The sequence below is a fragment of the Hibiscus syriacus genome, unplaced genomic scaffold (assembly GCF_006381635.1).
Source record: "Hibiscus syriacus cultivar Baekdansim isolate YM2019G1 unplaced genomic scaffold, ASM638163v2 tig00110053_pilon, whole genome shotgun sequence".
NCBI lineage: Eukaryota > Viridiplantae > Streptophyta > Magnoliopsida > Malvales > Malvaceae > Hibiscus > Hibiscus syriacus.
The window spans coordinates 387,995-404,353 of record NW_024062577.1 but is presented as its reverse complement, the minus strand read 5'-3'; the positions used below and the strand labels follow the sequence as shown (position 1 = coordinate 404,353).

Here is a 16,359-nt window from a genome sequence, read left to right as displayed (position 1 = left end):
ATGCGTGCCAAAGAAGGGAGGCATGACCGTGGTGACGAGTGAAGACAATGAGTTGATACCTACTCACATGGTCACCAGGTGGCGAATCTACATGGACTACCGCAAACTCAACAAGGCCACCAAGAAGGATCACTTCCCTCTGCCATTCATCGATCAAATACTGGATCGGCTTGCTGGCAAGGCATTTTATTATTTATTGGACAGTTACTCAGGGTATAACCATATTGTCATCGCACCAGATGACCAAGAGAAGACCACATTCACGTGCCCTTATGGAACTTATGCTTTTCGAAAAATGCCTTTTGGACTTTGTAATGCCCCCAACAACTTTTCAACGCTGCATGCAAGCCATATTTTCGGACATGGTTGAGGAATTTTTGGAAATTTTTATGGACGATTTTTCTGTTTCTGGAGACGACTTTCAAAAATGCATCAGCAATCTGGAAATGGTATTGAAGCGATGCGAAGAGGTTGATCTACTGTTGAACTGGGAAAAATACCATTTCATGGTGACCGAATGCATTGTTCTAGGCCACAAGATCTCTGCAAAGGGCATTGAAGTAGACAAGGCCAAGATCGAGGTGATCGAGAAGCTCCCCCACCAAATTCCGTAAAGGGCATTCGGAGTTTCCTTGGACATGCTGGATTTTATAGATGATTCATCAAGGATTTCTCCACACTATCCAAGCCCTTGTGTACCATGCTGCAACAGAACCAACCATTTATGTTCGATCAGAAATGTCATGGCGCATTCAAAGAACTGAAGCAAAGACTCATCTCTGCGCCGATCGTAGTTCCCCCAGATTGGACGACCTCGTTCGAATTAATGTGCGATGCAAGTGATTTTACCGTGGGAGTTGTGGTCGGGCAACGTAGAGGTAAGATATTTCATGTTATATACTATGCTAGTCGTACCTTAAATGACGCACAAATGAATTACACTACCAACTGAGAAAGAATTACTTGCCGTGGTATTTGCATTTGACAAGTTTAGGCTATACTTGATAGGCACCAAAGTCATAGTTCACACTGATCATTCAGCTATAAAATACTTAGTGAACAAGAAAGATGCCAAGCCTAGATTGATTAGGTGGATATTACTCTTGCAAGAATTCGACTTAGAGGTAATCGATAGGAAAGGTACTGAGAATCAGGTTGCAGACCACCTATCTAGGCTAGAAAACATTTCAGAATGCCATGACATTTTTTATATTAAAGAAGAATTCCCTGACAAGAAAATTTTATATGCCACGGCAATTTCGTGGTACGCTGACCTGGTTAATTTTCTTGTTAGTGGTGTTTTTCCTTATGAACTAAACAGCCAGAACAAAAAGAGGTTTCTGCATGATGCCAAGTTCTATTTTTTGGGATGAGCCGTACTTATTCAAGCAATATTCCGATCAAATAATTCGCTGGTGCGTCCCCGAAGAGGAGCAACGTGATATCTTACACCACTGCGACACAACAAGAAAGTTTTATGTTTTACCATATATTTACTTATTCTTTAGCATCATCTGGTATTTCTGTATTAGTAAGCTTTGAGTTACTTACCATTTCATGTTAAAAAGGTTTGATTTGTTCAATTATCGACATCAGTAATGGGAGTTCCTTCAGCGTAACTTACGGAGTATGATACTCATATAGTTAGGAGACATGCATGTCACATTTGTTTTTATATTGAGTCTGAAACTTGTATGATATTGTATACTATTGAAATTTCCGTTTTTAACATATGAACAATTTTTCTGAACTTGTATGTTTATTTATAATTGTTTTACTGTTTAAAAGGTTTAATAAAAAAATTAATTTTTCTTAGCTTTTGACTGTTAAACGGTCCAGTAGCTCTAACATTGATATGAGGGTGTTTTAGTCAAACATTGCATTTTGATATTTCAATCCGGGTGGATTTTTTGGATTGGTTCTTAACATGCATTGTGGTCCCATTGAATTGTACTCATGATAACTTAGAGCAGCTAACGTATGCTGTTTTTCATGTGATTCAATGGAAGCCTATTGTCTTGTTAATATAGCCTCCAAAGCGCAGAACTTTGGGCTCATTACCACTTTCCTTTTCCATTCATCTAAGGATAGAACCCGTGATGGATTAAAAATATTTTTTAAAGATAAACATATGTATTAATAAGATAAAAATTTGTATGATAAGTACAAATAAAATTTAAAAATAAACACAATTAATAAAATAAATAATTTAATTTTAGAGGAAATACATATTCATCCTCATCCAGCACCGAATAGACCGAGAAACTAAGAAGACTATCGTTGTATATAAATTTCTTGAACACATGGAAACTTATTAAATGAATCAAAATCTTAGTAAGGAAAGCGATATATGAACAAAATGTATCATGTTAATCGTGTTAAATATGTGCGTTACGTGGAAACTTCAAAGAGTAATCGACTGTTAATAATAATGAAACCCGACAAGACATCTTTGGGGTTATGGTTTCTAGCTGTAATAGCACCAACAAACATATTTTAATGTGTAATGCTTTAGGTAAGTTAATATTTTAAGAACAAATCAAAGGAACGCCATAATTATTCCAACCTTTTTCGTTAATAAACAAAACACAAATGGGAGGGTGGCTCTGCTTTCACGTGAAGTGCGAAGCACAAAGGGTAGAAACTGATGAAATAAAGGGTCCTGTCTGGGTAATCTCGACGAAGGAAATTTATTGAAGATTGGTAGATGTTTGGGTAAGATTGGAAGAATATGATATAGGTTCAGAAACTGGTTACCGTCGCTGCTGTTAATGGAATAGAATACAATTAAGCTGTCTTCTGTTAAATTATTAAAAATATTATAATTATTTATATTTAATTAAAATGAACAATTAAAAAATTTAATAAATTTGATCAAATCGAATTGATTTGACTTTTAGGTCATAAAGGATTCATTTATGGTGAGGAAACATTAAAAAATAACAAAACGAAGTATTATAAAGAGAGAGTATATAGAAAACATCAAATTAGACCTTAAAGAGAAGTACAGTGATAAGGGATGATGTCATCTATTTTTATATTTTTTTTGATCTTTATTTCTATAAATAAATTATTTATTTTTCTCATTCTTATAAATAGATAAAATAAAATCACTTCAAGTATTATCTATTATATGAATCTTATTTTATATTAATCATATTCTTATTATTTTTTTGTGTATAAATTTCTAACAACCTTCGGAGTACATTTGTTGACACCCAAATTCGAATTCGATATAAGTCTGGATGATCTAAGTGTCACACATAATCACTAAAGTAACTAACCCACAATTTTAAAACATGTTTCTTTCCATTTTAAAACATATTATGTGGTACCAAATATGACATACTAAAACAGTTGCAAAATAATTTTATAAACCGGAGCTTCATGACACATATTTCAAATCAAATAACACAACTCAAAGTTTACAAATCGAATACACTCTCACTCGGCCCAACGACTTTAATTGTAGACTCCAAGAGGTCCATATACCTCTCGGGTAGATCCCAAACTAATAACTCAAAATTTGGGGTGTTATATTTGTACAAAAATAGAATAAAAATACAAAATAAAGATAAATGTGGCTACAATCTGGCGCAGACACAAAATTTTATGTTATGAGAGCGTACTTGAACTTTTAAAATTTTAAGGACGAACTTGATCTTATAAAATTTCAGAAGGATGGAAACAAATTTGTAATAGAAAATAAAAAAAATAAAATGCTCAATACAAAAATAAGTGGCCAAACTATATTTCGAAAAATGTTTTAGTGTCTAAAGAAATTTTCGCTAAAAATAAGTGTCTAATGTTTCCAACGTTATACTTTTAGGTGTCTGGGCATTAACCGTCATTAAAAATCTTCGTTAAGTGACACATGTCATATTCTGGTAATTTTGAGAATTTATTTAAAAAATAAAAAAATAAAAAAAAATTATTAAAAAAACTAAATAACCCGTACTCCCCTCCCCCTCTCCTTCTCCATTCCCCCTTCCATAATCATTAGCCAGCTATGATCGTCACCGTCACCGCTACCATCATCAACACCATCGTCAACCCCTGATCAAATTCTTGTTGCCTTTCGTCGTAATCTGCCACCGTTTATCGTGGAGAAACGTTCTAAGATTCATCAGATTTTAAGTCACCTTCGTTGTTCTTCATCAACTCTGGCTGATCTTGACGTCCATAAGCCACACTGCCACCATCATTTGATCTACTGTGCAATTCCGATCAAAACCCAAGTGGTCGTGTTCCTCGCCATCACTTTGTCTGTGCTCCTCCGTCGTTCCATTGTGGGGATTAGGATTTTAAAGGATTAGGGATTTGGATATTGGGAATTTTAGAGATTTAGGGGATTTGGGTGATAATAAGGGTGACAATTAATCAATGGGTGGGGGATGATGAGTGGGTGATCGTTCGGCTATAATAATGGTAGCCGAAGATGGCCGACGACGATTGGTAATGGTGATTGAAATGAGAGATTTTAGTTTTTTTTAATAAAAAATTAGGGTTTTTATAAATAAATTAAACTTTTTTCTTCTTTTAAAAAATATTTTTATTATTAAAATTTAAAAAATATAACAGTAGGAACCTAAAAATATAACCGAGAAAATGTTATATGCCTATTTTTAATAAAAAATTATTTAAATACCAAATCGTATTTTGAGGTAAAGTTAAAATATTTATTTTATATTAAACCAAATTTGGAATAATAATAATAATAATTTAAAATTTTTAAATGATACGACCGGCCAATCCGCCGTATCGATTCATCTTTGACTACAATGATTGTTATTACGGTTGTTCTGAAAACATTGTACTATTTTCGACTACTAATAATAATACAAATATTGAGTTTATTTATATACCAAGTAAAGAATTGCTTATAAAGAAAGAAGGTGAGTGGGTCCAAGCGTCACGTGGAGGATGGCATAATGTCCACGTAAGAGACAAACGAGTAAAAAATGTCAGCTCCACCAATCAAAGACGTCGTTCCACGTGCCACTTTGGTCCCCGCCAAACAATCTATGATATCGTTCATAGTATCAAAATAATAACAACAAAGTTTTATTATTTTATTTTCCAATTCAAAACTTATCCAACATAATCAGGGACAGACGTTATAAGCGTATTCGATTTAATTAGATTTTATTTATTTTTATAAAAGATTAATTAAATTATATTATGTAATTTTTAAAATAAAATAAAATTGATAAAAAAGCAATTTTTGATTTATTAATTCGTTTTTGTAATTTTTATCAGATTTAATTAAAAACTATCAAGTTTAGATCAAATATAAACACACAAATTTAAATTTATAAAATAATATTATTAATTTTATTTAAAATTGATTTGATTTGAATATATTTTTTAATTTGATTTAATTTGAAATAAATATGTTATATATGAAAAAAATTAAAATTATTAAATCGAATTATTAAATATAAATCCAATAATAAAAAAAATTGAACTAAATTAATCCATATAATATAATTTAGATCAGTTTTTCGATTTTCTTACTCATCTTTTAACGGATGTAAGGTCTTATACTGAAAAACAAATTTCTAAAAATTTTGATCATTCCTGCATTTAATATATATATATATATATATAGGGCATTCTCTTGAATTTTGAAATCTGCCATGTTATCCCTTCTCTACCCTCTTACTTTCTATTTTTCTGTGACCCTTCGTTCTCTAGTTTCTTCTTCATCTCTCTTATTGATATGCACTTTCCCAGTTTTCCAGATTTCTAGTTCTACCTATAACCCTAACTCCAGCTGAAGAGCTTCTATTATGGCTGACTCCTCTTCGTCTTCTTCGTATATCCACATGGTAAATCTTGTATTTATTTATATTTTTGTTGGTTAATTAAGATGATCAAATATGATTTTAAGAACAATATATAAACGCAGGTGCACCGTCTGATAGAAGAATGTTTGATATTTAACATGAGCAAAGAAGAGTGCATGGAAGCTTTGTCTAAGCATGCAAATATAAAACCAGTCATCACTTGTACAGGTAATTTGTATATTTATAAATGGAAGAAAGGGTTTTGCATTACTACATAATAGAATCTGTGATTTGATTACAGTTTGGAATGAGTTGGAGAAAGAGAACAAAGACTTCTTTGAGGCTTACACAAAGGGAAGCCATGAAAGAGCTACTGAAATACAGAAAAGACAGGATCCAGAACAGTCTGAATGCTTACACAAGGGAGAATAATGGCAGGACTGATTCAGCCATTTAAAGTACGGTTAAAATTGCAATCTTATTTTCGGTTACATTTATTAAAACTACGATGATAATAATAGGTGTTATTACGATATCGTGATAGTATAATAACAGTTTCAGACAACAGATGGATTAATTATCAAGAATCAAGGATTCATCTGTTCTTCTCCGCATATAGTTTTATCGTTTTAGAATAAAACTTCACAGACAATTCAATAGCGACGATTTTTTAATTATATAGTGGCGTTTTTAAGCACCGCAAAAAAACTTCTTAATATAAAAAAAGCATCACGAAAAACACCACTAAAGCTAATATCACAAAAACTAGTGGCTTTTGTAAATCAAAAACACCCCAAAAGGTTAGATCATTTAGCAACGTTTGTGAATAAAACGCTATATACCATGATATTTAGCGGCGTTTGTGATAATAACACACCACAAAATGTTAGGCCATATATTGGCGTTTGAGAGCTAAAATGTCGCAAATGTATAGTCCTTTAGTGACGTTTTTCATCTTAAAATGTTGTTAATCGAAACTATTTTACAGATATTAAATTTAATATATCCTATAACAATATCCAATAATAACCTTGATATGACTCGAATTAAGTAAAAATATTTAACAACATAAATAAATAAAAGTTTACAAGCATTCAAGTAATGTAGTTCAACATTCAAGTGAAATGTAATACAATTTAACAACTAGAATAAACAAGGCATGAACCTAAGAAATCACATAGGGTAATGAATTTCTCATTTGATTTTGCTGCATCATCTGCTTCACAACTTCAAGTTGTTTTTTAAGTTCATCGTATTTTTCTGATATGTTGCTTCTCTTTACTTCTCTCGCTTCAGCTTCGTCTTTCAGTTGAGCAAATTTTTTATTCATTTCAGTCAACTGTTGTTTTAATCGAATAAATTATGTTTGAGAAGATTGACTCTGTGATAGCATGTACTGAGACAAACTAGATTCAAAAATATTTGGATGGGTTAATAAATTATCCCTGACAAAGAATTCGATCATATCTTTCAAGACCGGAAACTTCAACAATAACTTAATTTTCAATATCGTCCACATTAATGGAACCATAAGATGAACCTATAGCTTCATACTCCATCCTTTTATCACTCAATTTTTCCTAAAAATCAATTAAGAATTTAGAACGAATTCTAACATTACTTAAAATAAAAATGTTATACTATAACTATAAGTATAACATAATTCAAATTTTAAGTCCAATAAATATACCATGATTTCTATAGCTTCAGGAGCTATAGGGGAGACATTTTTTTTGTATGTGTCATTTTGAATAACTTTATTCATCCAACTTTATTACCAGACGTAATTTCCTACAATGTATAATATAAATTAGTACTTACAAAAAATAATAAATAATAGGAAAAAATATTCGTCACTATTGAATAATCATAATAATAAAAAAGAATACTTCCTTATGAGTTACATGAGTAAAGCTCTTCGATCCAGTTGTGTCAGTAAACTTTTATTGTTTCCTATTAGCACAATAAATATGCTCTCGATCACGTGACTTAATAAAGTCAAAATTATAATAACATAATGTTATGTGTAAATTTAATGACGTTTTTTTCTCGAAACGGCGCTAAAAATGTTACTACAAACCTATTTTATAGTAATGCTTCAAAGGGGGAAAATTGCCCCGGTAATAGTCAACAATCCACTAATAAAAACAATCATCACACACTGAAACGTAAAATATCAATCGAAAATTGTTTTTATTCGCTGAAAATTTGCAGACAAATTATATATATTCTATTCTTGTTGTTGGAAACATACAAGCTCATACGAAAGAAAGAATCATGGTAGAGAGACTATTAAACGAAATTATGAAACCTAAAAAAGTATAGTATTATAATCTTATGTAATCAACCCCAAATAATACAATTGTGTTTGTAAAGATATACAAATACATTAAAAAAATTCTAAATATAATTAAATATTAATAAATTATTATAAAAATTTAAAATTAAATTTGCTTTTAATTATATGTTCACTTACAGTATATGATATCATACACTATCATATATATTATTCACTTCGTTCTAGAGTGTTCAAAAAAACCCGAAATCGTTAACCGTAATCGTTAACCAGTATAACCGTTATATTTAACAGGTTAATTAATCGAACCGTTAATATTAAATGGTTTTGGCTAACCGAACCGCTAAAAATGATGGTTAACGATTAAGGTTACGGTTACAAATTTTGATAAACGGTTAACCGTTAATAAATGAAATTTATAATTATATTTATAATTTATTATATTTTACATAAAAAATTTAATATAATTTTCTATTATTTATAATTTATATATATTTTTTAATAAAATTTGTATACAAATAACTTAATATATTTTTTATTTTTTATTTCTTTAAAAATATAGAAACATACTTACACCAATATAATTATATGTTTATTGTTAGATACTAAGATAATGAAAGATGTATTGGAAGATGTGCCTACTTACATCGGTGTAAGTACGTGTTAAGTGCTACACTTTTTTATTTTATTTACTTATACCGTTGTAAGAATGTGTTAAGTGCTACATTTTTTTTATTTTATTCACTTACACCAGTGTAGTATGAGTTAAGTGCTACACTTTTTTGTTTTATTCACTTACACCGGTGTAAGTATGTGTTAAGTGATACACTTGTTTATTTTATTCACTTACACCTATAATCGAACCGTTGATAATGATTAACCATTAGCGGTTATAATGGTTAACCGACCATTTAGGCTAAACGGTACGGTTAACCGTCCATGAACAGCCCTACTTCGTTATACTAAACTTGTCATTTTAAAAATTTAAAAATTTAAAGTTTAATCATTATTATTTTAAATAATTAAATTTTACAAAATTTATATTTAAAAATTTTTTGATTGAAAATTTTTAAAATATATTTTCACGTATTTTTATCAATAATAAATTTTAAAAATTAATGAATCAAAATTAAGAAAAAAATTAAAAAAAAGTTAATAAAAAAAACAGATTTAATGGAACAATATGAATTAACACATAAAACAATGTAAAATTAGTTTGAACTTTGAATGATTGCTTTTAAAGTTTAATTCATATTTTCGAATGCTCACATTTTTTTTAAATTTAACATTTTATTAAAAAAAACTAAATATAAAAACCCTAATGAATCTCCATCCGAATTCCTCCCTCCAACTGCCTGGACCGCCAGCTAGCATGGATTGCGATTTCTCAACCCTCGTCCAAGTCTCTTACAAGGACAAGGTCACCGGGTCCTCTAATGATAGCCTTGATGATGAACTTTATCCATTAGATGACGATGATATAGAAATCCTTTATGAGGATGTTCGAATGAGTGTTATCGATGGCATTCCAGCAATCGACTTCTCAGACCGAGTGTAGGAACTGGCCCTCAAAAGCATGGAGTTAACCCTGGTTGTTAAATCCTCAGCCGCCGAGTCAGTTTCAGCACGGTGTTCAATCGAATATTTAATATTTAAAAGCCTTCCCATCCTCTGAAACTAATCGATATTGAAAATGATTCTTTCTTAGTAAAGTTTGTCTCTCGTAGTGACTATCTCAAAGTTCTCACTGATGGACCATGGACAATATTACGCCATTATATCACTGTTGAACCATGGCCGACTGATTTTAGCACCAATCAATCCCACCCCAATCGCACTATTGCATGGATTTGCCTTCTGGGATTGCCGATCACTAGCTATAAGCGAAGTTTTACTGAAACCATTGGTAGCCCAATTGGTACCATTGTTAAAATCTACTTCTAAACCGATAATGGTAATCGTGGGCATTTTGTTAGAATGGACATCAAGATTAATTTACGTCAACCTTTGATATTCAAAATTCTCATCAACGTAAGAACGCAAGTGGTTGAATATTAATCCCTCTTCGTGGTTTGTTTTGGTTGTGGTATTTTTGACCATACTGAGGTGCTCTGCCCCAAATCGAATACTTCGGATAATATGACAACTGTTACTTTGACTCCCACCCTCATTGTTCCCCCAGCCCCTCAAGAACCTTATGGGCCATGGATACGTGAATAGGAAATTCCAACACTTTTCCACGGTTGTTCCCCCTCCTTCTAAATCCTCACCCAGCCTACAAGGTAATTCATCTAGGGTTAACCCTATTTATAATGTGGATAACAATGAAGCTCTTGCTCCACAGAGAAGACCTTCTTCTGCTCTTCCAAATCAACATATTTCTGGTCATGCAATTGCTTCCAATATTACACCTGTAGCTACTTCATCAAATAATCAACTATATTATAATAATATAAGATATTATATTTTTTTTAATAAATATAATAAATTATTAATAAAATTTATATTACTTATTAATTTCATAGAAATAATATTATTAATTTTTTAATAATGAATAATATTATTTATATATTTAATATTAATAAAATAATATTTTAATAAATATATTTAAAATATACTAATTAATATTTTTAAAATATAATATAACACTATTACTTTAATAAATAATTAATATAATTTATAATATTTTTATTTCAATAAAATATAAAAATATTAATATTTTTATTAATAAAATTATAAAAATAACATTTTAATAATAAATAAATTATATAATATTTTAAAAAAATAATAATAAGTTTTATGATAAATAATATTATTTATTGTATTTAACATTTGTAATAAATAATTTTTAAAAAATTCATGAACTAGTGGAAAAACGCTTTAAACAACATCTTTCAAACATCGTAAAACGTTTTTCAAAAAATATTTTTCATAAAATGTAATTCATTTTACGGTAAACATTTTTCAAAAAAACGTTTTTAGTAAAACAAACGTACCCTTAGTTTACTTCAGAGAGACCTCTCTTATCCTCCCTATACCCGCTTCAAAAGAGCTTAATGTAATGGCTTTTGCTTTATCCTTATTAAAAATATATTTTAAATATTTTAATAGTATTTCAAGATTTTTTAATAAAATAATTTGACCCAAGAATACAATTTTAAACACATATATGGACCGTTTGATTAATGAAATTAAAATATAAATACTATAAATTATATAAATATATTTTATTAATGAAATTAAAATTCATTTGAAAAATTGGATTATATGTTAGGTTGAAATAATACTAATAGTGTTAGTTCAAGTGGTAAACAGATTGATATCGTTTAAGTATGTTTCAAGTTCGAGTCTTTTTGTATCTAAAAAAATTATATTGAGAGACTCACCCACCAAAATCAAGTGTACAATATGGATCAATCTAAATTAACCAAGACGAAACACTAAGATCCGAGACAGCAACAAAAAGATATTGTCCTCATATGAATGGTTACAATACTTAATCTAGATTAATCAGATAAAAATTCAATACCCCTACTTATACTAAAAGATAATATTATATATTTAAAATAAATACAATAATTTTCGATAATAATTTTCCATTTATAAAATTGAAAAAGATAGAAAAGAATTTGAAAAGGAAAATTGCTAAAATTGGGCTTTTACAGGTCTAATAGCGTGGAACAAGTATCACTGGGAACTTCAAATCCAAATGTGTAAAACGTTGCATTTCAAACCATAAACCATTGGGCATCTCCACTATCACGTGCCGCTTTGTAGTTTCCCTTTTTCTTGGGTGAACGAGGGAATAGTTTTGTTGTACGACAGTCTTAATATACAGTTAAGGAAAAATTTTATCGGAAATGTTAATACTTTTTTAACATTTTCGGTAAAACGCTATCTGAAATAATAGTTTTTTTTACCTGAAATGTTAATTTCGTTACCTAATTTCTGATAGAAAAAATAACATTTTAGGTAACGCCCAATATTAATATTTTCGGTCGAAAAAAATAATATTTTAGGAAACGTCTTACCGAAAATGTTAAAAGAATATTAATATTTCCAGTAACGTCTTTCTTTAATCGTTTATTATGACTGTTGTACCTTAAACATCCCCTAGTTTAAAGAATATTTTGTATACACTTCATGTTGAAAAGATATTATGGATTCTCTATTTTCTCTTTTTTTTTTAACTATTTTTATGGTTCACAATAAGTACTTTAGTGCTTGATACAATTCCTTTTATTTTTAATTATTATTAAAAATCAATTCATACTCAGAATTCAATAATTACGTTTGAAGTAAAGAATGTGAATTAAGTTAAAAAAACCTAGTTTTCAGTGAATTCCTCATCTCTTTTCTTTTTTGTATTTATTGATAGATAATTATATTAATTTTAAAATTAGTTGTCGACTATCAGTATTATTTATTATTTTTTTCTTTTCTTATGTTGTATTTTATTTTTTGTTTTTTATGTTCAATAAGTATGTTTGTATAGCACGTTTTTATCTGTTTTTACGGGGTATTTTCATTTGTCTTTATGACATGTTTTCATCTTCTTTAATGGTATGTTCTCATCTGTCTTAGTGGCATGCTTTTTGGTCGTTTGGTCGGGTTTTTTTCTTTTTATTTTTCTAAAGATTGATTTGATATCGTCACGACTGATTAAAATAGCGCTTATTTGATATCTTCTTGATCTTCCCTACTTTAGACTTTCGGATTGCATTTGGATACCCGATTTGCGTTTGTAGATAGCTTTCACATCGCTCGAGACTGATTTACGGTTTATCGGTAGTCTTTCAATAATTTCATCCCTTTTTGTGGTTCATTTGTCGATACGATCAAATCTATTTGTATCTATCTTTGTTTGAGTTTCTTGTTTAGATTTTAATCTTTCCTTGTATGGTTCTTATGTGATCTTAACCTACTAGTTTTGTTTCAATCTTTGTAGGAACTTGTCCTAATTATGTGTTTAATTTACGATTGTGATTGTAAATCTTTATTGTAATTTGGGATATTTCCTATTTTAAATAAAATTAGTTGTTTCTATAAAAAAAAACGAACTAAGCTTATCAATTTTATTAAAACAAACACTTCAACAAATAAGATTGAATCATTCAAATTTTATCTCAATTCAAGTTTAAATTAATAAATTTTAAATTCCATGTCAATTTTAAGTTCGATTCATTCTCAATTTCTCACCATTCACGTTACCTTCCCTCATGGCTTCACCTTCCCTATCAATATCATCCTCATCATCTTCATTTGATCAACTTAAGTATAGGCCATCCCTTAAGAGGAATCAAATGATTTTTTAGAGATCGTAACTCGAATTATATAAATAAAAATATTGTATTTAATTTAAATTCTAGAATTATATAGACTGGAGTTTCATATGGGCAAGGGGACTCCTTTTTATTGGGGTTCTCGTACTGCCAAAGTTGATTCAGAGTTGAGTCAACCATGTACACCATATAATGCAAGTTGGCAACTTGCGTTGCATGCATGTATGTATGTATATTTACACTACTTGGAGCTTCTTTATTATAAATCACAACTCCTATTTTGTGGATGTTCCGATACCCAACCTTTTAATGTCAATGAATCCACTCCGTCCTTTTTAATATATTTTTATATTTGTGTTCGATCCGTTTTATGTTCAGAAGTTCATGATTATTCTTTCAATAATATCATCGAACCAAATAACATGTTATGAAGTGAAAGATTAACGTGAGACGAACGATGAAAACTAACCCATATTTCTACTTGATTAGCCTAGTATTTATTTGTGGGCATCTTTTTGCTTCTTAATTAAGCTAATTTGTCTGTCAAAATGTATCAAATAATTATACTCAGTGATTCAAAAAGCCATGATTTCGGCCTCCGGTTCAACTCTAGTCAAATCTATTTAGCTTTAGCTTTTAGGGTTTAGTTGATGTTTGACCATCTCTCTCTTTTCCCATTTTTCTTGTTTTTCTAGCAAGCAACAAAAAAATAATGATATTTCATAGTAATTGCTGAGCAATTGATAGGAGAAACATTCATGCACATACAGGACAGGCCATGTCCGCCTGAATTAGTGCTTCTTTCATTCATGTAGCTGAAAATATTGTTCATCCTAGCACTTGAATCAACTTTAGGATTTAAGTTATGTATTTATATTGTTAATATCTTCAATTTAAGCTATCATAATTAGCATGGAAAATTTCTCAAACCTTGTTTCATCGACATGTTGATACAAATCAACCTTTGGATCCCATATCATAGGGAAAAAAGCACTCTCCATTCTCCAATTTCCATCATTGTGATGGAATGGAAGAGCGGAACTTAGCTTTAATCAACTCTTAATCGTGTAGACCTGAGAGACAACCATCATTCTTCTTCTTCTTGTGCTACTCTTTTGTTTTGCCTTTGCCTTTTTACACTGAAGTAAAGGTGTTCATAACTAATCATATGCCTTGATGGAATACACAGTAAAAAAGATTGCTTTTTTGGGACACAACAAGAAACAAACATCACCAAAAAGGATTGCTTCTTGGCCTAATATTTTTGCATTTCCTGTCTCATATATTTGGTATGGGTTTGGCCTGCCCATACCAATCATGTAGGATAATAGGTAAAGAAAATTTATTGCAATTTGGGAGAAAATGCTGAGAGGAAAGAGACAAACTTGAAGGCATTGCTTCATTTACATACTTGAGGGGTTTATTTGTTGAAATAACACTCCCCAATTTGGGAAAAGAAAATTTTGGGCGCTTAAATAATACCTACGGAAATTGAACACGGGATTTTTGGGTTGTTAAGCAAGGCCCAACCATTAAGCCGAAGTAGTTAATTGGTTTAAATTTGATTACATACGTTACTTATAGTATATATTAGTTTAAACTTAAATTCTTAATACTTTATATGTCTTAACTTAAATTCACGTATTAAATTAATTTTACATCTTAACATTTAAAATATTTTATTTTTATATTAACTTATTAAATATATTTTATTCTTATCTTAACCTAAAAATATATTTTATTCTTATTTTAACTTAAAAATATATTTTAGTCTTTGTCTTAACTTAAAACATATATTTATTTTATCTTAACTTATTACATAAATTAAAATAAATTATACCAAATATTAAATTAAAAATAAATTAAAATAAATTTAATCATTCAATCGAATGATGACACATTTCATTACACTTGGCACCAGTGACACATGACACCATTTGATTTGGGGGTTAAGCTTATTTTAATTTATTAAAATTAGGACCAAATTGATAGATTATATAAGTAACAGTGACCAAATGTGTAATTATACCAAATATTTTAACTGTCACATCAATGTCTATGTTAAATATTAATGGCAAGTGACTAAATTGAATGCATTTAAATAGTTGAGTGATATGATTGATAAAATTTTAAAAATAGTGGTCAAAATGAAAATGGGCAATAGTTAGGTGGTCACTGGTATAATTGACCCTTTATTTTAAATAATTTACCTTTAAACTTTATCTAATTTATAATTATACATTGAATCATTTAGAATTTTTAATTTTTATAAATTAAATTAATGACACTCATTGTTAATGGTGCTCATTAGTGTTCATCGAACGTTGTAGAATTTTCTATGGGTATAAACTTAAGAACTTATATTTAAAATTTAGGAGGAAATAAATTACAAAATTTTAGGAGTGTGAAATTAGATTATCAATAGAAATAACATAATGCTAAAATTAAGCTCTAAGTTTGCCAAAATGTTCATTTTGGATCCTATTATTTTTTTGAGCATTTTGACTCTAACAATTTATTTTAGGGCAAACATACCTCTGACATTTGACTTAATGTCATTTTAGCCCTTATTCTTTTTTTCTTTGGAGCATTTTGACACTCAATGTTTTATTTAGGATAAAAATACTTTATTTTGGAGCGTTAATTAATTGTTAACTAACGATTTTGTTATAATATCGAAACTATTATCAACAATTGAAAAAACACTAAGATTTACATGAAAACTCCACATGTAGATGAGAAGAATTTAAGTGATATGAAAGAAGAAAATACAAGAGGATTTTGGTGAAAGAAAAAAAATTTGATATCTAACTCTTACCTTTAGTATCTATTTATAGGTCTAGATACTTGATAACAAAGAAAAACTAAATATAATAGAAATCTAGTCATCTACTTTTAATTAAACTAGGATTCTTACTTTTTAAAATTTAAATATTAATTTGTGCCTATTTGAATTCGAGCCAAACTCTAATAAATTTGAGTTCATAGAAGA

General features: G+C 29.4%; 1 protein-coding gene across 1 annotated transcript; it reads left to right on the top strand.

Moving 5' to 3' along the window:
• Positions 1 to 5,640: 5,640 nt before the first annotated feature.
• On the top strand, positions 5,641 to 6,315 carry LOC120214129. Its single transcript, XM_039212099.1, has 3 exons — positions 5,641 to 5,831; positions 5,912 to 6,017; positions 6,091 to 6,315. The coding sequence occupies exons 1-3, from the start codon at positions 5,793 to 5,795 to the stop codon at positions 6,219 to 6,221; spliced, it is 276 nt and encodes a 91-aa protein (XP_039068030.1). The 5' UTR covers positions 5,641 to 5,792; the 3' UTR covers positions 6,222 to 6,315.
• Positions 6,316 to 16,359: the final 10,044 nt, after the last annotated feature.

Bases quoted from the DNA above. Each gene is read 5' to 3' on its own strand.
- LOC120214129 (XM_039212099.1), top strand. From the start codon at position 5,793: ATGGCTGACTCCTCTTCGTCTTCTTCGTATATCCACATG. The intron at 5,832-5,911 runs GTAAATCTTGTA...ATATAAACGCAG, and splicing joins CTTCTTCGTATATCCACATG to GTGCACCGTCTGATAGAAGA. The intron at 6,018-6,090 runs GTAATTTGTATA...ATTTGATTACAG, and splicing joins ACCAGTCATCACTTGTACAG to TTTGGAATGAGTTGGAGAAA.